Source organism: Lithobates pipiens, unplaced genomic scaffold (assembly GCF_037356315.1).
Source record: "Lithobates pipiens isolate NorthernLeopardFrog02 unplaced genomic scaffold, aLitPip1_a1.2 Scaffold_18, whole genome shotgun sequence".
In the NCBI taxonomy this organism is placed as follows: Eukaryota; Metazoa; Chordata; class Amphibia; order Anura; family Ranidae; genus Lithobates; species Lithobates pipiens.
The window spans coordinates 188,796,647-188,820,912 of NW_027507758.1; the positions used below are offsets into that span (position 1 = coordinate 188,796,647).

At 46.5% G+C, this 24,266-nt stretch overlaps 1 protein-coding gene across 1 annotated transcript in view; it reads right to left on the reverse strand.

Annotated features, from left to right (window-relative positions):
- LOC143987597 (interferon-induced, double-stranded RNA-activated protein kinase-like) overlaps positions 1 to 24,266 on the reverse strand; it is a 365,105-nt gene that overhangs the window by 325,792 nt on the left and 15,047 nt on the right. The window contains 1 exon segment of the mRNA XM_077486451.1: positions 10,315 to 10,430. Within this exon segment, the coding sequence (XP_077342577.1) occupies positions 10,315 to 10,421 (107 nt within the window). The 5' untranslated portion in view covers positions 10,422 to 10,430.

The window sequence follows — 24,266 nt, forward strand, 5'->3', positions numbered from 1 at the left end:
TATGTCACGGAGCTGCTGTCAGCGCTGTATGTCACGGTGCTGCTGTCAGCGCTGTATGTCACGGAGCTGCTGTCAGCGCTGTATGTCACGGAGCTGCTGTCAGCGCTGTATGTCACGGTGCTGATGTCAGTGCTCTGTATTACGGTGCTGCTGTCAGTGCTCTGTATCTCCTGCACCCTCTTGTTTGCCTACCCTGGTCCCTGACCTTCCCTCTCCTCCATTGCCTTCATTAGCTCCATAGTCCTGAATTGTTAGAACAATTTCCCAAATAAAATAAAAATGCTTGTAGTTATCGATCCCAAATTCACCTCATACATGTATTATGTCATTGTCCAGATGGTGGGACTACGTTTTACCCCCTAATAATTACCACGTGGCCGCAAATTCGACATGAAGGTTTGCAAAGTTCGCCTCCCATTGAAGTCAATGGGGCCCGCGGCGAACGTTCGGTTTCGCGAACGTTTGGGTCCGTTCGCATTTCGCTTTCGCGAAACGTCCCGTCGGAAGTTCGTCCATCACTATTCTGGAGGTCTGATCTAAGCGTATTAAGAAGCGGGAGAAAATTGGCCCGGAAAAGAGCAAGTGGATTGGGCGTTAGGTAGATACCTAAATATTTCAGGCGCCGTGTCTGCCAAGTGAAGGGGAAAGATTGTTTAAGATTCGTTGCTACAAGGGGAGGGACCGTTAAATTTAGAATTTCAGATTTAGACATATTTATTTTGAAATTAGAAACCCTGCCATAAGCGGTAAATTCGGCTATGAGGTTAGGGAGAGAAATCAGGGGCTGTTGCACATAAAACAAAATATCATCGGCATAGGCCGCATATTTGTGTTCCGTCCTACCCACTAAAACACTGTGTATGTTCGGGTTACGACGGACAATAGACAGGAAGGGTTCCAACGATATTGCGAATAGTATGGGCGAAAGCGGGCAGCCCTGGCGCGTACCGTTATGTAGAGTAAAAGGGTCACTGAGAGTACCATTAACCCGCAACTGGGCCGTGGGATGACTATAAAGAGCTAAAATTTGCGATCTGAGGGCAGGGCCGACCCCGAGATGAGACAACGTCGCCATAAGAAACTCCCAGTCCACCCTGTCAAATGCCTTCTCAGCATCCGTGGAAAGCAACAGGGTGGGCTGGGACCGACGCCGTACAAGCGACATTAGTGTGATGGTGCGTAGAGAATTGTCGCGAGCCTCTCTCCCTGGTATAAAACCCGTTTGGTCCCGTGTAATCCATTGTGGGACCAGAGGCAATAATCCATTCGCAATTGCCTTAGCGTAAATTTTGGCATCAATGTTAAGCAACGAGATAGGGCGATAGCTTGCACAATCGGCCGGGTCCTTCCCGTCCTTAGGTATGACCGTAACATGGGCATGAATAGTCTCCGGACGGAGAACACCGCCGGACAAGGTCACATTAGCGTAATTAGAAAGGTGGGGGAGCAACTTATCCGCATAGAAGCGATAATATGCCACTGAAAGGCCATCTGGGCCGGGTGCTTTGCCCTTCGCCATATCTCGTAGTGCTCTCAATAATTCCGTCGATGTAAATTCCCCTTCCAGAGCAGCGAGGGCCACAGCAGGGAGCTGAGGGAGGGCAGCTCGGTCCAGATACTCCTGAATGAGCCGCCGCCTATCGTCCCCGTCGGAATCTATGCGGCGGACATGAAAGATGCTGGTAGAAATCCTTAAATTCCTTAGCTATCTGAGGAGTTGCGTAGGCCATGGACCCCCCCGGGGTTCTAATTTTAGGTATAAACGCAGCGGCTCTCCGTCGCCTAATGGAAGCAGCTAACAACCTACTAGGCCTATCCCCCCACTCGTAAAAGCGCTGGGCCACCAGCCTCGATCTAGACTTCTGCTCCAAGTGTAGGAGGGACTTCAGGGATTCTCGCTTCGCTGTAAGGGTGTGTAAAATGGGGACTGAGAGGCTCCGCTTATGAGTCCTCTCTAGGCTCCTAATCTCCGCAACCAACTTAAGCTGTTGTGCCAACCGTTCCCTCTTCTTCCTGGCCCCCAGTTCAATAAGTTTACCCCTAATAAAGGCCTTGTGCGCTTCCCACAGCACGCCCGGGGAGATCTCGCTACACATATTAGTCTGAAAATAGAAATCCAACTCCTCACCCAAGACCTTCCTGTCCGCCTCCTCGGATATGAGGGATTCGTTCAGCCGCCAATTAGCAGCCTTGGGCGGCAAAGATTCAACCTTAAGGGTAAACGAAGTCGGAGCATGGTCCGACAGGGGAGAGGTTTCAATGGCCGACTTAACTAGGAGTGGCAGGTGCTGGTGATCAAGAAAACAGAGATCAATTCTCGAATAGGTATGGTGCACCGGGGAGAAAAAGGTGAAATCACGTTCGCGGGGGTGCGCGATCCTCCAGGTGTCCATCAACTGCAGCTCATGAAGTTTTGTGCGTATACATTTCAACTGCTTATAGGACAAGGGCGAACTCCCCCTGGAAGTGTCCAGAGAAGGTTCCAGAGCCGCATTGAAGTCACCCGCCAGGACCACACAACCCCCCGCGAAGTCTCCCAGTTTAGAAAGTGTCCAGGCGACAAATGAAGCTTGGTGTCTATTGGGGGAGTAAAGAGTAGCCAGAGTGCATGACATGCTGCCCAGAGTGCCCCGGAGAAACAAAAAACGGCCAGCCGGATCACACAACATAGCATCTAACTTAAACGCGGTACCCCTCCGAAACCCGATGGCCACGCCCTTGGCCTTAGCAATATCCGAGAGGCCATAATACCAGGTAGGGTATTTGGGGGAATATAATTTAACGGAAGTGGTGTGGGTGAGGTGGGTCTCCTGTAGAAAAACCACATCACCTCGGAGACGGTTCAGTTCCCGGAACAATTGATGTCTCTTCCCAGGGGCATGAAGGCCCCTAACATTAAACGAGATAAAATTCACCGTAGCCATCGGGTCACAGAAAGGGGGCACCCACCGCCCACACCCCCAAACAGCAAAACAACCAAGGCAGATAGGACCCCCCCCACCCGGGGGAAGGAATTGGGCAGGGGAGGGACGGGGACGAGGAGGAAAACCAAAGGAGAGAAAAGAGAAGAGGGAGAGCGACAGGTAGAGAAACAGAACAGTAGAAAACAGAACAATAAAGAAAGCAGCATAGTAGCAGGACTAACCGCATGCAGAAAACTGCAGTGCAGAGGAGGGTCGCACGCCCAGCCCGCGATCCCCACACCCCCCCGCAAAGCGGGGCAAGGGCACCGGGACCCCGGGCAAGGCGGCACCCACCAAGAGGGGGGCGGCGGAAACCAGACCACCGAGGACAAACCACGCCATCGAGGGCCAGGGTCACGCCACGGCAGTCCGGCACCGGCGCCTCAGATAAACTCACTACATAAACATTCCCAGTAGAGAACATCTAATGAGGAAAATAACGGCAAATTGTAAATAACAGTGGTCCAAGCAGGGTCAATAAACAGGATTTAAGTCCAATCAGGAACTGACTACGGAGCCAAGAGGAAGGTGAGCAGGTTCAGGGACAAAGATCACAGGGGCCCACGGATGTGCCATAGGGCACGGCAAAAGCGCAGTCATCTGGCGGGGTATAATCGGGGAAGGCCCCATAGATCGAGCACTGACAGGCATCCGGGTCTTCAAAAACAAACAAAAAGAAAACATCAGGAACAGGGTAAAACAGAAAAGAACATCGTCCCGATGTGGCAAAACACGAACAGCAAGGGAGGTAATCCAGAGGCCAAAAACCAAGTCAATGGCAAGTACTAGGAAAACAGCATCCCGATTGCAGGATCCAAGACGTCCGCGAGGACCGGAGAGAGAAAGCAGAGCACACAGGGATAACCGCACGTCGCGCCGTTCAGGGATGCACCTGGGATGCCAGATCCGCAGCCAGAGGTTTCCGGCCCGCTCTGTGCCATTGACGGTCAGGAAGCTTTGGTGGTGGCGGGAGGACATCAGTCCAACCCGGTAACTCAGGCACGTCAAGGTTCAGGTCAGCACAGAATCGTGGTAAGTCTTCAGGGAACCTTAGGAAAGAGGTCTTGCCATTGACCGAGGCGATTAAAGCTGCAGGGAAGCCCCACCGTTACCTGATAGAAGCTGTCTGCAGAAGCTCCATGAGGGGACGCAAGGCTCTACGCCTATCCAAAGTCTCTTTGGCCAGATCCGGAAACAGGGTGAGAGAGGCGCCATGGAAATCAAACGGTGTGGCATCCCGGGCCTTCTTCATAATTAACTCTTTATCCGGATAATGATGGAGTCTACAGATAATATCTCGCGGGACCTCTGTGGTCATGGAGCGAGGTCGGAGGGCCCTGTGGACCCGGTCGATCTTCAACGGCGCGTCGGGCACTCTGCCGAGAAGGCTGTTAAAAATGCCCCTGACTGAAGGCAAAAGGTCGTCGTCTCCGGTCGCCTCCGGAAGGCCACGGATCCGAACGTTATTGCGTCGGTTTCGGTTCTCCTGGTCCTCGATCTTATAGAGAGCCGTACGGTGGGCGATCGTAAGTTGACGGGTAGTCGTCTGAAGCGATCGTATAGCAGACGCATGTCTGTCCAGTTGTTGTTCCGTCTCCTCCACACGTACCAGTACCTGCGATAAGTCCGAACGGACCGCCGACACGTCCTTCCGAATCGCTCGTTCGAGGTTCAACAGCATCGAGGCGAGGTCGGCTTTAGTCGGGAGATCACTCACCCTGGTAGCTATCTCGGCAGGTCCGGCCAGGTCTCCCTCATCCTCCGATTCGGCCGAGGTGTCGGGCGAGCGGGATCTGCCCTCCGGCCTAGCTGAAGAGGCGGGACTGTGCACCGGCAACATGCTGTGCGGCGTGCGGCCTAGGCCGTCATGGTCCGGGACATCCTCGGTCTCCGCGGCTAAGAAACGCTTAATGGTGCCTGAAGCTGAGCCCTTCTTGGGCAGGGACTTGCCCGTTTTCCTCCCCATGCTTGGGGTAAGCAGTAGTGAGGGGGATCTTGTTAAATCAGATCAATAAATCCGCGCCGATGCCGGAGCTCCCGCGAAGCACGTCCGCTCTAGTGCATCGCCAGGCCACTACACATGCCATAGTTATATGTGGAATTGCACCCCAAAATATATTCTGCTGCTTTTCCCGAGTATGGGGATACCACATGTGGGGGACTTTTTGGGAGCCTAACCGCGTACGGCACCCCGAAAACCAATCACCGCCTTCAGGATTTAAATATAAAACGCTACCAAAAAAAAAAACTGTTAGCGATCGCAGGGATCAGGCCTCACTCTGCGAACGCTGCAGTTATGCGTTTAGTGTTTTTTAAGTGACAGTGATCGATCGATACTGCACTTGGGTGGGCTGGGCGGAGGGGCAAAACGCAGGTGCTAGCAGGTATCTGGGCTGATCCCGCTAACAATGCGTTTTTTGGAACCCTAAACTTCTGGGGACGCTAGTAAAGATCTGATCAGATCAGATATTGATCTGTTCAGATACTACCACTACGGGAGGTGTATGCTTTGCGCGTGGGTGTTAGCGGTACTGGCACTAACCTAGCGCTGCCTGGGGCAACGCAGACCCTAAAACCTAATTGATATCACCCATCGGGTGATCAGGGGGTTAAACCTTTATTGGGTAATAAATGGCAGGTGCCCTGATGCTATAAAAAGGAAACTAACCAGCGCCACCCGTAACACTTTTACGGTGATCACTGGTGAAAGGGTTAACTAGGGGCAATCAGGGGTTTAAAACCTTTATTTGGTAGTATATGGGGGTAACTGACGCTATATAAAAACCTGACGGGGAACCTAAATAACTAACTGGCTAACCAGCGTCACCAGTGACACTTATACGGTGATCGATTAACTCTAGGGGCAATCAGGGGTTTAAAATCTTTATTAGGTTGTATATGTGGGTACCTAACGCTATAAAAACCTGGCGGTGAACCTAAAAAATAACTAGCTACCTAGCGGCACCAGTGACACTATTGCAGCGATCGGAAAAACAATCGCTTAGTGACACTGGCAAAAAGGGGATGAAAGGGTTACCTGGGGGGCAATCAAGGGGTTAAACCTTTATTGGGGGGGTAGGGGGCTACCCTGGACCTAACACTAACTGCCCTGACACTTTTTACAGTCACAACTGACACTAAATGCAGTGATCAGTAAATAAATGATCACTGCAATCAGTGACACTGACTGGGAGGGGGTGATCAGGGGGGTGACTGGGGGTGAAAGTGTGCCTATGTGTACCTACGTGTCAGTGTAGTGTTGGTGCACTTACTATGATGTCTTCTATCCTTGCCGTCCGGTCAAAAAGACCGCCACAAGGAGAGTGACATCACTTCCTCCTGCCTGTGTTTACACTACACAGGCAGGGGAAGCTTCTCATTCGCCAGGAGCGATCGAGAGGGGGTGGCCATCCCCTCATCCCGGATCGCTCCTGAAGCGAAACGGACCGCCACAGCCAGCGTGATTGTGCTGGTCCGTGCCATTGTGCCGACGTATATTTACATGCGGCGGTCCTTAAGTGGTTAAACAAGAATTTCAATGGATCTTGGAGTGCAGCCATTTCTTTAGTGTGCGGAGGCGAGCAGAGGCGGGCACCTGTGATATCATTAGGCTTCCTGTCTCACCTGAAGCAGTACATTTTTTTGTTTGGATAACCAGGTCCGTTTGTACTGCAATCGATGCTGGAGGCACGGAGGTAGTTGGCAAGATGGTCTCCACCCGTGTGGTCAGAGGTGAGCGCCAGGATATCTGGCCAGCTGCTTTCTTGCAGAATCTGCGTTTGTCATGAAAAGGACAGATGCGTCCCCTTTAAGATTTGATGCTTTGCAGAGAGGAAGGTTTTCATGCAGGGACAGCAGATGGCTCTAGCTGGGGCAGTCCTGTAATCTCACACTGGGGCCTAATCAGAGCCGGCTGACAGCCTCCAGGCACCACACCCCACCCCTTGTCTCCCTCAGAGGTGCTGCTGAGGTAGGAGTGTGGGACAGCCACTCTCCCGTGAATCGCGGAACTCTGCAGTGTAGGCCTCAAAATGGCGGCGGGCGGTTAGAGGAGTCGGCCTCCTGGGGAATGCCCACGCTGGGCACACAAACTTCCCCCTTCAGAGGTGCTGATGCAATTGGGTGAGCGCGGGGAGGTCACCCGTCCCGCGGATCGCGGCACACGGGCACGGAGGGCTGTGTAGGCTGCAAGATGGCGGTGGGCCACAGAAGAGTGGAGAGGACTATGGGCCGTGAAGCTCCGCAACCGAATTTCAAAATGTATGCTGGGATTAAGGCCAGGGGTGCCCAGGAACAGGTAGGGAAGTTTACATGTCTCACTGGATTGTTTTACAGGCAGGGTTGCAACAAATTAGGCCAGGATGAGCGGAGCTCGGCGTCTGCACGTCTTCTTCGGCTCACATCTGGACACGCCCCCCTGATTTGGGTTATTTATTTTTATTTTTTACCAAAATGTATGAAGAAAAAATGACTAAACTGCAAAATTGTATAACAGAAACAAAGAAAAATGTTTTTGTTTTTTTTACAACTTTTCAGTCTTTTTTTCATTTATAGCACAAAAAATAAAAAACCCAGTGGTGATTAAACACCACCAAAAGAAAGCTCTATTTTTGTGGGGGAAAAAAGGACAAAAATGTCATATGGGTGCAGTGTTGCATGGCTCAGTAATTAACCACTTAACAACCGGCCCATAGCCGAATGACGGCTACAGGGCGGTTGTTTAACTCTGGGAGGCCGTCATATGACATCCTCCCAGAATTCCGCTCTCGCGAGCATCCGAGCATCGCGGCCGTTTACCACGCTTTACCATCGCTCTGTCAAATGACGGAGTGATCACTTGTAAACAAACCAGCGTCATGTTATGACGCCGGTTCCTCCCTCCCCCTCTCTGTACCGATCGGTACAGCGGAGGGGGAAGAGATCGGTGTCAGCAGCGCTGTGGGCTGCATCTGCAGTGCCCACATCGCTGCTCACCGAAACTTAACCCCTCAATTCCCCGCCAATACTCTGCAACACCCGCCAATACTCTGCAGTACAATTCCAGCCAATACTCTGCACTACCCTGCCATAGCCATAGTCGGTGATACCCTGCAATACCCAGCCATAGTCGGTGATACCCTGCAATACCCACCCATAGACATCCCCCTCCCGCCGCCCTCCGGTGCTTATACCGACTCGCCAATACGATCAAAGACAGAATTATTATTTTTTTGTTTATTTCAGGCTTCCCAGCTTAGAGGTGAGATGTGGGATCTTACTGACCCCATATCTCACTGTAAAGAGGACCTGTCATGCCATATTCCTATTACAAGGGATGTTTACATTCCTTGCAATAGGAATAAAAGTGATCAAAAAAAATTATTTTTGGGGGAAAAAAAAAGTCAAACTAAAATAAAGTAAAATGAACAATAAAAAAAAAAAATGTTTTTTAAAGCGCACCTGTCCCCATGTGCTCGCATGCAGAAGCGAATGCATACGTAAGTCCCGCCCACATATGAAAACGGTGTTCAAACCACACATGAGGTTTCGCTGTGAACGTTAGAGCGAGAGCAATAATTCTAGCCCTAGACCTCCTCTGTAACACAAAACATATAACCAGTAAAAAAAAATGTAAAGTGTTGCCTATGGGGATTTTTAAGTAGTGACGTTTGGTGCCATTCCACGAGCGTGTGCAATTTTAAAGAGTGACATGTTGTTAGGTATCCATTTACTCGGCGTAACTTCATCTTTCACATTATGCAAAAATTGGGCTAACATTACTGTGTTTTTTTTTGTTTTTTTTTTTAAGCACAAAACTTTTTTTTTTTCCAAAAAAAAGCATTCGAAAAATTGCTGCGCAAATACCGTGCGAGATAAAAAGTTGCAATGACCAATATTGTATTCTCCAGGGTGTTTGCTAAAAAAACATATATAATGTTTTGGGATTCTATGTAATTTTCTAGCAAATAAATGATGATTTTTACATGTAGGAGAGAAATGTCAGAATTGTCCTGGGTGCTCCAGAACGCCTGATGGCGCTCCCTGCATGTTGGGCCTCTGTATGTGGCCACACTGTGTAAAAGTCTCACACATGTGGTATCGCCGTACTCGGGAGTAATAGCAGAATGTGTTTTGGGGTGTAATTTGTGGTATGCATATGCTGTGTGTGAGAAATAAACTGACAATTGACAATTTTGTGAAAAAAAAGTAAAAAAAAAAATCTTGATTTTGCAAAGAATTGTGGGAAAAAAATGACAACTTCAAAAAGCTCATCATGCCTCTTACTAAATACCTTGGAATGTCTTCTTTCCAAAAAGGGGTCATTTGGGGGGTATTTGTACTTTTCTGGCATGTTAGGGTCTCAAGAATTGAAATAGGCTGTCAGTACTTCAGGTGTGATCAATTTTCAGATATTGGCACCATAGCTTGTGGACTCTCTAACTTTCACAAAGACCAAATAATATCCACCAATTTGTACTTATTTTTACCAAAGATATGTAGTAGTATAAAAATTTTGGCCAAAATTTATGAAGAAAAAATTACTAATCTGCTAAATTTTATAACAGAAACTAAGAAAAATTCATTTTTTTTTTTTACAGAATTTTCTGTATTTTTTCTTTTATAGCACAAAAAAATAGAAAAACGAGCGGTGATTAAATACCACCAAAAGAAAGCTCTATTTGTGTGAAAAAAAAAGGACAAAAATTTCATATAGGTCCAGTGTTGCATGACTGAGTAATTGTCATTCAAAATGTGAGAGCACCGAAAGCTGAAAATTGGTCTGGTTATTAAGGGGGTTTAAGTGCCCAGTGGTCAAGTGGTTAAAGTAAAGTGTGAAAGCTAAAAATTGGCCTGGTCAGGAAGGGGGTATAATAAGTGCCCTGTAGGCAAGTGGTTACATATAAATAACAATAACACACGATTGCACATTCCAACAACAAAATCCATGTTTTTTTTTTCTGACGGATGTTGGCTCAAACTTGTCTTGCATACACACGGTTAAACAAATCTTGTCGGAAATTCCAAATGTCAAGAACGCAATGCTGTACAACACGTACGAAGAGCCGAGAAAATTGGCTCTTCTGCTTGACTCAGAGCATGAGTGGAATTTTGTGCATTGGAATTGTGTACACACGATTGGAAAATTTACAATTTTGTTTTCGGAAAATTGGAGATTCAGATCTCAAATTTTGGTTGTCAGAAATTACAAACGGAAAATGTCTGATGGAGCCTACACACGATTGGAATTTCCGACAGTGAGCTCCCATCAAACATTTGCTGTCGGAAAATCCGACCGTGCGTACACCGCATTAGAATTTGAGAAAAACAAACACTGAAAAGCTACATTTGATTCAATAAAAATATTTTTTACCTTGGATCATGAGATGGACCAGTTGAAAATGGCTCTTCAAATCTATAAGTGAGTTCCAATTTGTTACAATAGGCTATAAGCTGTCCTTTAAAATTCTGTTCTCCCATTGTGAAGTCCTGAAAAACATATATACAATTACATTTACCACACATTTTCAGAGGAAAAAAAAAAACAACACACTGACTAACCAAATGGGGAAGGGGGCTGCACAATTTTAAGCAGTGCTTCGCTACTACACAGACATTTCTTGCCTAGGAACTACTCGGTTTAGTTAGTGCCTGAGCTCATTCTTGCTAAGTGGACTGACATGAACCAAACATATTTACAGGTACCCTTTCCTTAAAGTGGATGTAAACCCTTACAAACCACTTTGACCTACAGGTAAGCCTAGATTAAGGCTTACCTGTAGGTCCAAGAAATATCTCCTAAACCTATACGGTTTAGGAGAGATTTACAAAGACAGCCACCGCTGTCTACGGCGCATGCGCCGTAGATAGCGGCGCGCAGGCCGCAGATCGCGCCGATATGCCGCGAGCGTCTGCTCCCGTACAAAATTGCGCTGGAATGACGTCATCGCTGCTCCGGCGAATCACAGCGCCGGAGCGAGATACGGAAATCACTCCGGGATCCATGGCAGCGGCGGACATGAAGACAGATGACCGCTTCGGGGGCTTCGTTCTCAGGTAAGTTATTCATAATCAGCTAGTATGCTATGCATACTAGCTCATTATGCCTTTGCCTTGCAGGTTGCTTTTTTTTTTTCTCAACTGCCTTTACTTCCTCTTTAAAAGGTCATCATCTATGTCATGAGAAAGTAGTATGCCTTCCTAAATGAAAGAATATTTTAAAAAAATAAAATAAATTCTGCTAGTTTTAGGACCCCCAAAATAAACTACATAGCCAGGTCTCTGGCCTCACTTACAGCGAGGGGAAAAAAGAAAAAAAAAAAGTATTCGGTCCCTTGCTGATTTTGTTTGTTTGCCCCCCCCCCCTCTCACCCCCGACAAAGAAAGTGGTATTTAAGGCCCCTTTCACACATATGGACCTTGTTCATCCGTTTTTCATCCATCCACTGACAGAAGAAAAATAAATAAAAACAAACAGACATCGATGCATTCCTATAGAAACACGGATGACAACGGATTATCATTTATTTGCATTTGTTTTCATCCGCTTCCGTCAACATCTGTTTTTTTGAATGGCCCTAGTTTTCCATCTGACAATTAAACGAAACTGACAAAATGGATGTTAGCGTACGACATCCACTTACATCCTCTTTAAGGCTGGGTTCACACCGCTGCGGGGGGAGAACCGGATGTGATTCGCACAGCAAATCACATCCGATCTCCGTAGCACTGCGAGTTCAGCCATACAGATAGTATGGCTGAACTCGCAGCTGTCCCGCAGCAAACTCGCACAGGACCCTTTTTTGGGTCCGCAACGGAATCGGATCGCATGGGGGTTCACACCATGCGATCCGATTCCTGTGCGAGTCGGCAGATCGCACTGCGATATGCCGACGGATCTGGGGGTGTCATTAACATAACATTGACACCCCCAGCCGTCCGCATAGGGCAGTGTGAACTGCCGGCGGGAGGTGAGCGATGCGGGAAAACGCCGCGGATTTGCGGCGTTCCCGCATCGCAATAGTGTGAACCCGGCCTAAAACACACTGTATATAGCTGGTTGCTAAGAAGGGGGCCGGCCAGCTGAATAAATGGATTCAGAGGGGACACTAGCCCCCCACCCAATTTTTAAATGGCATGTGGTCCCCCCCAAAATTCATACCAGACCCTTATCCGAGCATGCAGCCTGGCAGGTCAGAAAGGGGAGGGGACGAGCGTACCCCCCCCCCCCCCTTTCTAAACCATACCAGTCCACATGCCCTCAACATGGGGAGGTGGGTGTGTTGGGGTGGGGGGGGCTACCCATTCACAAAAAAAAAGCATTTTGAATAGAAAAAAAAAAAAAAAAAAAAGCCAAGGGGAGTGACTATCCAATGACGTCAACCAGAGAACTCGCCCGTGTGACATCACAGGGGACGGGCTCTCTGGGTGATGTCACCTAATGGCCACGCCCCATGGCTATATAACAGATGCCAGACAGCGGGGCAACACCACAATGGTGGAAGTTAAAAATGAAAATATAGATAGTAAAGGCTAGGGCTGCAACTAACGATTATTTTCATAATCGATTAGTTGGCCGATTATTGTTTCGGGTTAATAACCTTAAAGAAAAAAAAAAAAAAGTGGGTCAAATTGACGGTCATTTTCAACCACAGAGACGGGAAAATTTAGAAATAATAGAAAACTTCTTTGTCAAAGGAATTTTCAGACAGTGTATGTGGTTTTCGTTCAGCTATTACATTCATTTTAAAAACAAGTGAAAATTTCAAACAAAATTCTTTCATTCAGCGAATGTACAAAGATTTTTTTTTGTCTAAAAATTCTCATCCGAAAATTGATCCATGTGGCCAGCATAAGGCTCGGTACACACCTATGCAGTTTGCTTTTGATCTGTTTCTGCAGTGCTTTTTGCTGTGCGTTTTGATTTCTGCGCACGTGATTTTACTGCAATTTGCATTTTTTTGGGGCAGATTAAAAAACACAAATTGCTGCAAAAACGCATTACATGCTTTTCTGCAGCTTCTCCATTGAAGTATATTGAACCAATAAAGCACCATTTTGCGTTAAAAGTCCCTGACCCTTTCAGATGTGAACGTGTCCCATAGGAAATCATGTAAATGAACTGTAGTGCATTTTTGCAAAAAGCACCAAAAAAAACATAGATGTGAACCAGATCTAAGACATTTAGTAACATAATGGGGTTAAAAAAAAAAAAAAACGAAACTTAGCCCTTTAGGCTGGGTTCACACCACAGCGATGCGGGAACACCGCGGATTCGCGGTGTTTTCCCGCATCGTATGACTCCCGCCGGCAGTTCACACTGCCCTATGCGAACGGCTGGGAGTGTCAATGAAATGTTAATGACACCCCCAGATCCGTCCGCATATCGCAGTGCGATCTGCAGACTCGCACAGGAATCGGATCGCATGGTACTCTTTTTGTACTATAAAGGGCTCATTTTAGTTTTCTTTAACCCGTTACTGGCTGATTAATCAATTATGAAATTAATCGATTACTATTTTCATAATCGATTAGTTGTTTCAGCCCTAGTAAAGGCACTCTGCTCTGATCTTAAATCCCCAATTAGGGTACTGCCGCTTGAAGGAAAAGTCTGTGTACATCCTTCGTCATACGACGTCCTCCTCTGGAGCAGCCATTTTGGTACACCTCTTCCTTTTTATAGGGTGTAATGCCATACCGCGCCTGCGCAAACCCTCGGTCGCCATATTTAGTAAGGGAAATGTCCTGTTACTCCACGATCGTGTGACGCTAAACCAGCTTTCATTTTATTTATGCAGGTGGTATCACATTGCACCCCACCCCAGTATGGCTGCAACCTCTCCTAATGTATGACCATTCAGCCTAACTCCACACTATGTTATATACATGTGTTTGTACATTGGGATAGACAGATACTACATACCCATACATTTCAATTGACATAAAATCAATTAATATGAATATTAAAATAAATATACACTTCTATGTAAAACACCAAACAGGTATATTTTATAATAAATTATATATAAATGTGAATAGAAATCAATGAAAATTAAATAAAAATGAGAAAAACAAATGGAATGAAAAATGAGTAAAATAAATTAAATTAAATGTGGACACTAAGAATGTGTTTATAATAATATTTTAAAATTCATATTAATTGATTTTATATGTCAATTGAAATGTATGGGTACGCGGAGTAACAACAGGGCAGTTCCCTTACCAAATATGGCGACCGAGAGGTTCGCACAGGCGCGGTATGGCATTACACTCTATAAAAAGGAAGAGGTGTACCAAAATGGCCGCTCTAGAGGATGCCGTATGACAAAACGCGTAGGGCGTGGCCTAGGACGTACACAGACTCTTCCTTCAAGCGACAGTACCCAGAGATATTTGTACACTGCGCTTTTTAATTTTACTATTGCGAGTAAGCTTTTATTTTACCAATAAATCTTGTCTGTTACTTTATTATACTATGAGCGGTTTTCTTTCCTCATATCCGTTGAAAACAACATATCCCTGAGATGAGAGACAGCGGTTTTGGGACCAGCACATAGCAGAAATACCTGGATCAGTGTATAGCAACACAGTGGCCGATACTGTGGAGGCGCTTCTACTCATGCAGGGGCAGGGAAATTGGCAAGTGCAAGATTTGCCTGTTGCACGGATACCGAACTGTGTTTTTACCCCCCAAGGAATATTTGCACTTGGCACTTTAGAACCTTTTTTCACTTTTCCAGCACTGCAAGTCATGGACATTGGTCTTATAACATTTGCATCACTTGTTTGTGGAATTTAGCACTTGTGATTTTAAATACAACAGTGGTGTCATATATTTTTTATTTTCATCCTGCATCTTGTTTTTGTATTTTAATTTACATTTTTAAATATATTATTTATTAGTACTTAGATATTTAGGAATGTCTATTGTGCGACACTTTGGTCTATATATATATTTTTTTTCTGCTATTCACTAAGTTTGCACATTGCACTTTTTACACAGTGAACTTTTCATACATAATCATTGGCACAGATTCTAAAACGAAGCACTATAATGTTTTTTGATTTTTAGAAAAAGTACTTACCCGTTTCCTTATTGGGGATTCACGATCAGAGCGGAGCGCCTTTACTATCTATAGTTTCATTTTTGCACTATTGTTTTGGATAGTGGCAGCCCTCTCTCTTGTATGGTAATTTTTCTGTTTATCCATAGCGCAAACACATTATAATTTTTTGTCAATGGTGGAAGTCAGCCACAATGCAGCGGTAACCGGCGGCGACGAGAGAAGAGATGGCAGCAGGAGAGACAGCTCATATCTTTTAATAAAGGAAGTCAAAAACTGGCTACCCATTCACATAGGAGGTAGGCTGGGATCTGAGCCAGGATTGTTGGGAAGAGGCCCTTGTACCCATCAAAGCACCCATTCCCCCATGTTGAGGGCATGTGGACTGGTATGATTCGGGGGGGGGGGTGGGTGATAGTGCTCCCTTTTTTTGCGGGGGGGTCTGGGGTGTCAGGGCTGGCTCAGCCCTTCCTTCTCTGAGCTGGCCGCTCAGCTGTCATCTAATTGCCAGCTATCATCTCTCTCCACAGTTAACCAGCTGTTGTGGATCTGCTCGTTTTCTACTTAAAGATCTCCAACTCACTTCATCTCTGCCTTCGCCTTGGTCACATCACAAGAAACCATCTCCTGTGTTCCTGTTTAAGGACTCTTTGCTGACATCCCTTCTGGCTCCTTATCCTGCTTACTGTTCCTCTACTTGGATTCCTGACTTCTGTCCTGGCTGATTACCCAAGCTGGTTACTGAACTCTGGCTTGGCCGATTACCTGATCTGGCTACACGATCCGGTTACTGGACTCACTATGCTTTGACTACGCTTACTCTATTTACCTTTTTATTTATATTAATAAACTAGTGTGATTTTAATGTACTTCTGTCTCGGTCTGGTTCATGGTTTCTGACAGTAGGTGAAGGCCATGAATTCAGAAGATACACTCAATCCACTTGTTGGCAATATTTTTTCCAGATTGGGTGAGCAAGATCACCTCATGGATCAGTTTGCCATGGCATTACAAACGCTCCCGAGTCGCATGGCTCACCTGAAATCCCCCACTGTGGCTTCTCCGGTACAACCTGAGCTGCAGGCCATCCCTGCTGTTGCGCCATTCTCAGAGCAGGCACCCACCTTGAGTGTTAACTTTTTTTTTTTTTTTTTTTTTTTTTTTTTTTTTTTAGAGGTATGTCTGGTTCCGCCCCACTTCCCCAGCAATTTGGGGGCAATCCAATTCAATGCAGAGGGTTTCTCAACCAGGTTGAGATTTACTTTGAGTTGCTGCCCCAGACGTTTCCCCATGGACATGTGATATCGTTGCTTTCTGAGAGAGCCTTGGCCTGGGCAAACCCTCTATGGGAGGCGCAAAAACCTGTTTTGAGTTACCCTTTTCAAGGAGACCACAAAGTCAGGGTATTTGACATTCCCGCAAGCTCTGCTTCTGCTGCCAAGTGCCTCATGTCCATCAAACAGGAGTACGAGAACTGCTGCCGACTATGCCATTGAGTTCTGTACTCTGGCAGCAGACGTTGCTTGGAACAATAAGGCCCTCGTGGCTGCTTTTTCTCATGGTCTCTCGGATTCCATCAAGGATGAGCTGGCAGCCCGAGATATACCCACTGAGCTGGAGAGCTTGATCTCGTTTGCCATCCTCATTGACTCCAGACTCAGAGAAAGACTTTAAGGAGCGCTTGTGGAAGCCTCCTGTACATTTGCCTTTGAGCTTCGCAGTCCCACCCGTGCCTCCCTTACCTCCCATGCCACCTGGTACCAAGCCGGTCAGTGAAGATGAACCAATGCAGTTGGGCTTCCTGTGTCTCTCTGTGGATGAGGAGAGCCTTTAGGAGGAGGGAGAGATTGTGCCTTTATTGTGGCCAAGCAGGTCACTTTTTGAAGTCTTGTCCTACCCATCCAGAGAACGCCCAAACCTTGCGGTCCTGTCATGGACAGACCTTAAGTGGCTTTGTTTCTTCCCCAGTTATCCAGAAGGATAAGCTCCTGGTTTCGGTCACCCTTTCCTGGGCTAGTCGTCCATCGAGATACAGGCTCTAATCGACTCTGGGGCTGCAGGCCTGTTCATTGATGCTGCCTTTGTATCGTAGCACTCGATTTCGCTGCAGCTGCGTGACACTCCACTTGCCATTGAGGCCCTTGATGGGAGACTTTTACAGCCTGCCCATGTGACTCATGAGACGGTTCCTTGTCCATGGTTGTAGGGGCTCTTAACCATGAGATAATCCAATTCCAAGTTATTTCCTCATCTAGGCTTCCACTGGTTATTGGTTAATATTGGTTACAGAGGCATAACCCCTCCTTTTGATTGGCTTTGTGCTGAGGATGCAGTGAGACATGGTTCCAGAAGGTAGCCAAGGTCCTGTGCACCTCTTCACTCTCCTCCTTACCGGAGGAGTGCAGTGATTTTCTTTGACAAAGGTGAAGCCGGTAGTTTGCCTTGGAGGATAAGACCATGGGAGTATTTTGCTGACGCACTCTCGAGGTTTCATCCGCAAATCCTCATCTCCTGCTGGTGCTGGTTTCTTCTTTGTGAAGAAGAGCAGTGAACTGAGACCTTGTATTGATTATAGGAGTCTGAGTTGTTTCACGATTAAGAATGCCTACCCGATCCCGTTGATTAGAGTTTTTTGACCGCCTCAAGGGAGCAACAGTTTTCACAAAGCTTGATTTAAGAGGGGCATACAATGTTGCGCGGATTAAGGAGGGCGATGAGTGGAAAACTGCGTTTAATACCAAAACAGGCCATTTTGAGTACCTTGTAATGCCTTTTGGCCTTTGTAATGCCCCTGCAATTTTCCAGGAATTTATTAACGATGTCCTCCAAGATTTGTTGCAGTTATGTGTGGTGGTTTATCTTGATATCCTCATATTTTCCAAGTCCCTGGAGAGCCACCACACAGATGTCTGTTGTGTGCTTAAGAAACTAAGATAACACAATCTCTATTGTAAACTGAAGAAGTGTGAGTTCCAGTGAACAGGTTAAATTCATGGGCTGTCATTTCCACGGACCCAGATAAACTTTCGGCAGTCCTATAGTGGATCTGACCCCTGGGTTTACTTCCTCTGCAGCGTTTCCTGGGCTTTGCCAACTACTATCGGAAGTTTATTCGTAACTTCTCGTCTTTGTTTCTGCTCCTGTGTTGGCACATCCTGATCCTACGTTGCCTTTTATCCTACAAGTTGATGCTTTCGAGTCAGGAGTTGGCGCCCTTCTGTCTCAACATCTTAACTCGGAGAACGCTATGCATTTGTGTGGCTACTTTTCCAAGAAATGGTCACCTGAAGAGTGCAATTATGAGCTTGGCAACAGAGAGCTGTTGGCGGTCATTTTAGTCCTGAAATAATGGAGACATTTCCTTGAAGGTACCACTGTGCCAGTTCTCATTCTTACTGACCATAAGAATCTCACATTCTTGTCTGAGGCTAAGCGCCCCTTTCCCAGAAGGCGCGATGGGCTCTTTTCTTGTTAAGTTTTAATTACATTGTCTCATTCTTACCCGATACTAAGAATGTAAGGGCTGATGCCTTGTCACGACAATTTTCCTCCACTTCCAAGTTGGAGTCGGTTCCGGTTCCTGCGATTCCTTCTGATCGTTTTCTGGCTACGGTTCGCACCAGTCTTACTTCTCCTTTGGATGTCAAAATTCTTGCTGTTCAGGTCCATGCTCCTCCCGAGAAACCTTGTGACCGCTGCTTTGTCCCAGAGAGTCTCCATAATGCGTGCTCCAGACTTACCATTCTCCCAAGGCAGCTGGCCACCCTGGGAAGAATCAACTCGTTTGGGCCATTTCCCAACAAGTCTGGTGGCCTAGTCTATGGGCTGATGTTACTGCCTTCATAGCTGCCTGTTCCGTGTGTGCTCAGAGTAAGACTCCACAACACCTTCCAGTGGGCCTCCTACAACCCATACCCAATGGAGAGAGGCCCTGGGCCCACCTGTCTATGGATTTCATTGTAGAGTTACCAAAATCCCAAGGCAACCCTGTTATCCTTATGGTGGTTGACCGGTTCTCAAAGATGTGTCATTGTATTCCACTGAAGAAGCTGCCCACTTCTAAGGAACTGGCTTCCATTTTTGCATGGGTGATCTTTCAAATACATGGGCTTCCCAAGGGGATTGTCTCAGACAGGGGTCTACCGGTTCTGGCGAGCGTTTTGTGCAGTTGGGAACTCAGCTTGTTTTCTCCTCTGCTTATCACCCACAGTGTAATGGGGCTGCAGAACAAGCCAATCAGTCCTTGGAGCAATTCCTACTTTGCTATAATTCTAACCATCACAACAACTGGTCAGACCTTTTACCATGGGCTGAGTTTGCTCACAACAGTGCCTTGAATTCTGCTTCCCGGTTGTCTCCATTTATGGCGAATTATGGTTTCCATCCTTCCACGTTGCTCACTCGTTTGTTCCACAGAGTATTCCTGTGCTAGAAGAGCATCTCCGTGGTCTTTATTCCACTTGGACAGGAGGCTTTGCGTCATGCTAATGATAGGTACAGAATCCATGCTGACCACAGACGCCTGCCTGCGCCTTCCTATCAGGTTGGGGACAGGGTCTGGCTGTCATCTCGCAACCTCCGACTTCGTGTTCCCTCACTGAAGTTCGCACCTCTGTTTATTGGACCTTTCCGTATCCTTTGCAGGATTAACCCAGTGACTTACACGTTGGACCTTCCTCCTAGTATGCGCATCTCAAATGTGTTTCATGTGTCCTTATTGAAACCATTGGTCTGCAACTGCTTTACCACCTCGATGCCATGTCCTCTCCCTGTACAGGTTGAGAACCATGAGGAGGTACAATCCATTGTCGACTCCCGTAGGCGCATATAGTACCTGGTGCATTGGAAGGGGTACGGTCCGGAGGAACGATCCTATGGCCGCGTACACACGGGCGGACTGTTCGCCCAACTTTGTCCGCTGAACAGTGTTTCAGCGGACAGTCCGCTCGTGTGTGGGCTTCAGCGGACAGTTTCAGCGGACAGTCTGACGAACAAAGTTTTTCGGAATTTCCGTAAGACTGTCCGCTGAAACTTGGTTTGAGCGGACAGTCCGCTCGTGTGTAGGCTTGTTCAACAAACTAAGTCTCGCGCATGCTCAGAAAGAATTTACACGGCGAAGGTTGCATTGCAGTGTATTGGACTTCGAATCTCTCGTCCTGTCGTACATGCCGTTCACGTCATCGCGCAAGTTTTCAGCGGACTGTTCGTTCGTCGTGTGTGGTCAAGTCCGTTCATGCTAATTTTGAACGGACTGTTTGTCAAACTGTTTGACGAACCTAGTTGGGCGGACAGTCCGCCCGTGTGTACGCGGCCTATGTCTCATCCTCGGGCGTACATGCTCCTGTCCTCCTCCGTGATTTCCATAGATTGTTTCCCCTCAAGCCCAGTGGTCCCACGAGGGGGGAGGGGTTGTTGAGGAGGGAGGTACTGTCAGGGTTGGCTTAGCCCTTCCTACTCTGAGCTGGGTGCTCAGCTGTCAGCTAATTGCCAGCTCTCATCTCTCTCCACAGTTAACCAGCTGTTGTGGATCTGCTCGTTAGTCCCGCCTACTTAAAAAGATCTCCAGCTCTTCATTCCTGCCTTCGCCACATCACAAGAAACCATCTTCCTGCATTCCTGTTTAAAGACTGGCTTTGCTGACATCCCTTCTGGCTACTTATCCTGCCTGCTGTCCTCTACTTGGATCTACTGAACTCTGGCTTAGCTATGCTTTGATTACGCTTACTCTATTTATCTTTTTATTTTTATTATTAATAAACAAGTGTGATTTTACTGTACTTCTGACAAACAAGATATTTGGGGGGCACACGCCAAAAAAAAAAAAATGCATTAAGATGGGGCTGCCATAAGACCATACAACAGAACAAAAATATTACAGCGCACACATGCACAACTAACATTTACCTCCAGCAAGGCTTTTTAAAAACACCTAGACGACATTTTCAAAAAACATTATCAAAAAATATGGGGATTTGGTCACACCATATTGCTATATGGTGCTTAAGCCCACTTACTGCGACAAAGTACCCCATGATTAGTGGGTCCTACACTATCCATAGACTAGGAGATCCTGCTTCCCACTTAACCACTCCCTCAGTAAGAACCTCTCATTAGTGACCGCCTGTGTCATGGTGGAGACCTCATGATCTCCCACATAGTGGAGTATAGCTCCCATAGTTCAGAGAAGCAGGATCTCCTAGTCTATGGTAGTGTAGGACCCACTAATCATGGGGTACTTTGTCCCAGTAAGTGCGTTTAAGCACCATGTAGCAATATGGTGTGACCAAATCCCCATATTTTTTGATAATGTCTTGTACCTACGGGGCTGGGGGGGGGAATGATGGACTAATCAATGCAGAGACATTTAGAAATGGTCAATTTTTATGTCCCCTCCCCCTCTATTTAAACAGGATCCAGACTAGCGTGTCTTGCGAATCCCGTTAGTGCCTTCCTTTTTCTTCTCTCCTTCTCTTGTCTTGGGCCCTGCCCAAAGAACCAGAGAGGTCGGGGGGGAGAAGAAATGTCCATTGTGTATGAACAAAATTTAAAGAAGGATAGGTTAAGCCCCTCTGTAAACCCTGTATAGATAAACTGGTCTACAAGGAGGCTACGGGGGCCTGTAAGGAACTGATTTCTGGAGACGAATCAGGGGAATAGGAATTAGACTCTCCAGGTGGCCTAAGTGAGACCCCATTATCCAGAGATATTCCGATTAAAGGGACAAACTCTTTCAGATACAGGCTCTCACTTGCGTAGGTTGATACCTTATTGGGGGTTATTTTTGAGATGCTCATAATTAAGAGCAGGTCTCTCTCTGTCCTTGCATGACCGGATGTATCAAACCCTTTCAGGGTATCAAACCCTTTCAGCCAGGGTTTTCCCAATTCACAGCGCACTGCGTCTGGAACAAAGTACCCAAGGTAGACGCAGCTTTCTCCCAGTGCGCAAAATCAACAGACCACGCCTTTGAGGACATGGGTGCCCTCAAGGAACCCATGCACAAAAGGATGGAGGTGCTGTTAAAAAAAGGTCTTTGGTTAGTCGCCATGACCAATTTAAAGCCTGCTATGGCCACAATAGTGGCTCGCTTCCTGGAGGTCTGGCTGGAACAATTGCAAGGGAATTTAGAAAGCGGGACCTCTAGGAAGGAAATTTTCCCTTCCTATGCTGCACAAAGCAGCAGGTTATATGGCAGATGCTTCTGCAGAGTCGGTCAAGCTTTCAGCAAGGACCGCTGCTCTTGTGAATTCATCTCGCAGGGCACTATGGCTAAAATCCTGGTCAGGGGACCTAGCTTTAAAAAAAAGGTGAGGTTATGTGGTATCTCCTTTGAAGTGGACCTTCTATTTGGGCAGGCTCTAGAAAAGGTTCCGGATCGCACTGCGTAAAAGAAGAAGGCCTTCCCTGTTAAAACAAAAAAGGCACCAGGAAAACGCTTTTTTTCATCCACAAAAACAGGGACAGGCGCAAGGACAGACCTCTAAGGGGTCAGCTCCTAAGAAACAGTGGACTGGGGGGAAAACAGAAAGGTAATCTGTTTTCCTCTTCTAAGATAGGGCTCGACAAACCCCAGGTCGCATTTGCGACTAGAATTAGCGACCTGGCGTCTGGGGCGGCACAGCTGGGGGGTACCCCGTCTCCGTGCACCCCCCTGCGTGATCGCGTTGGGCCACGCCACCGCCAATTGAGACCACGGCTTTAAGGCCTTCTGCGGTCCTATGCTTCCTTCTGAAATCTGGCGCCCTCGTGGTGGCCGTTGGTATGACAACCACCAATGCTAATGAAGCGTCCCCTGCCTGTTTTTACTGCCTGCCCATCTCCTTCCCTTTACTTAGAACCCCCAAATATTATAATATATATATATATATATATATATATATATATATATATATATATATATATATATATATATATATATATATATATATATATATAAAAATTTATTCTAACACCCTAGAGAATAAAATGGCGGTCATTGCAATACTGTCTGTCACACTGTATTTGCGTAGCGGACTTACAAACGCAGTTTTTTGGGAATTTTTTTTATTTAATTAAAAAATATAAAACAGTTAAGTTAGCCCAATTTTTTTTATATTGTGAAATTGATACCCAACATGTCACGCTTCAAAATTGCGTTTGCTCTTGGAATGGTGACAAACTTTTACCCTTTAAAATCTCCATAAGTGACGTTTAAAAAAAATTCTACAGGTTGCATGTTTTGAGTTACTGAGGAACACCTGGGGCTACAATTATCGCTCTCGCTCTACCGATCTCTGCGATACCTCACATGCATGGTTTGAACACCTTTTTCATATGCTACTCACGTATGCGTTTGCTTCTGCACACGACGGGGCGTGTATAAAATTATTATTTTTCTTCTTATTCATTTTAACTTTTATTTTTAATTTTTTCACTGTTCTTTTATAAAAAAAATAAAAAAATAAAAAAATTGTCACTTTTATTGCTATTACAAGGAATGTAAAAATCCCTTGTAAATCGAAAAAAGCATGACCGGTCCTCTTAAAATGAGATCTGGGGTCAGATCTCATATTTACACTAAAATGCAATTTAAAAAAAATGTGTCATTTGAAAAAATAAATAAAAAATGTCCCTCTAAGAGTTATGGGCAATGACTTGGAGACAGGTGGGGGGGGGGGGGTCCCCATCTTCTCCTCACTCGTCTCCAATTCAGGCGAGGGACATTTTTAGCTGGCTCCTAGATTGCAAGCAAACTTCTCAAGCCCTGTTCTAAGAAAACCACCAAGTCCTAGTGTCTTGGTTACCGTGGGGGGGAGAAGATTGGGGCAGTTACTCCCACAGTGGGAAAGAATTACCCCAAATGCTTCCATCCTGAGGATAATCAGGGAGGGGTATCAAATACAATTCAAGCACACTCCGCCTACGAGGATGTGTGTGACCAAACATCCCAAAGATCCTCAGAAGGCGACGGCCTTGCTGTCGCAAATTGGTGATTTGGTAGACCAGAGGGTTCTAGTTCCAGTGCCAACACAGGAAGTAAACCACGGTGTTTCACTCACATGTGTTTGTAGTGAGAAAACCGTTGGGCAAATTCCGGTTAATTTCGAATTTAAGGTAACTAAACGAATGGGTAACATACTGTAAAAAATGTTTCCATCTGGAATTTTTTGTAAGGTCAATCCTTCCACCAGGTTGTTTCATGGCCTCCCTCGATCTGAGGGATGCCTACCTGCACATCCCCATTCATGAGGGCTCTCAAAAATATTTGAGAATAGCGATTCAG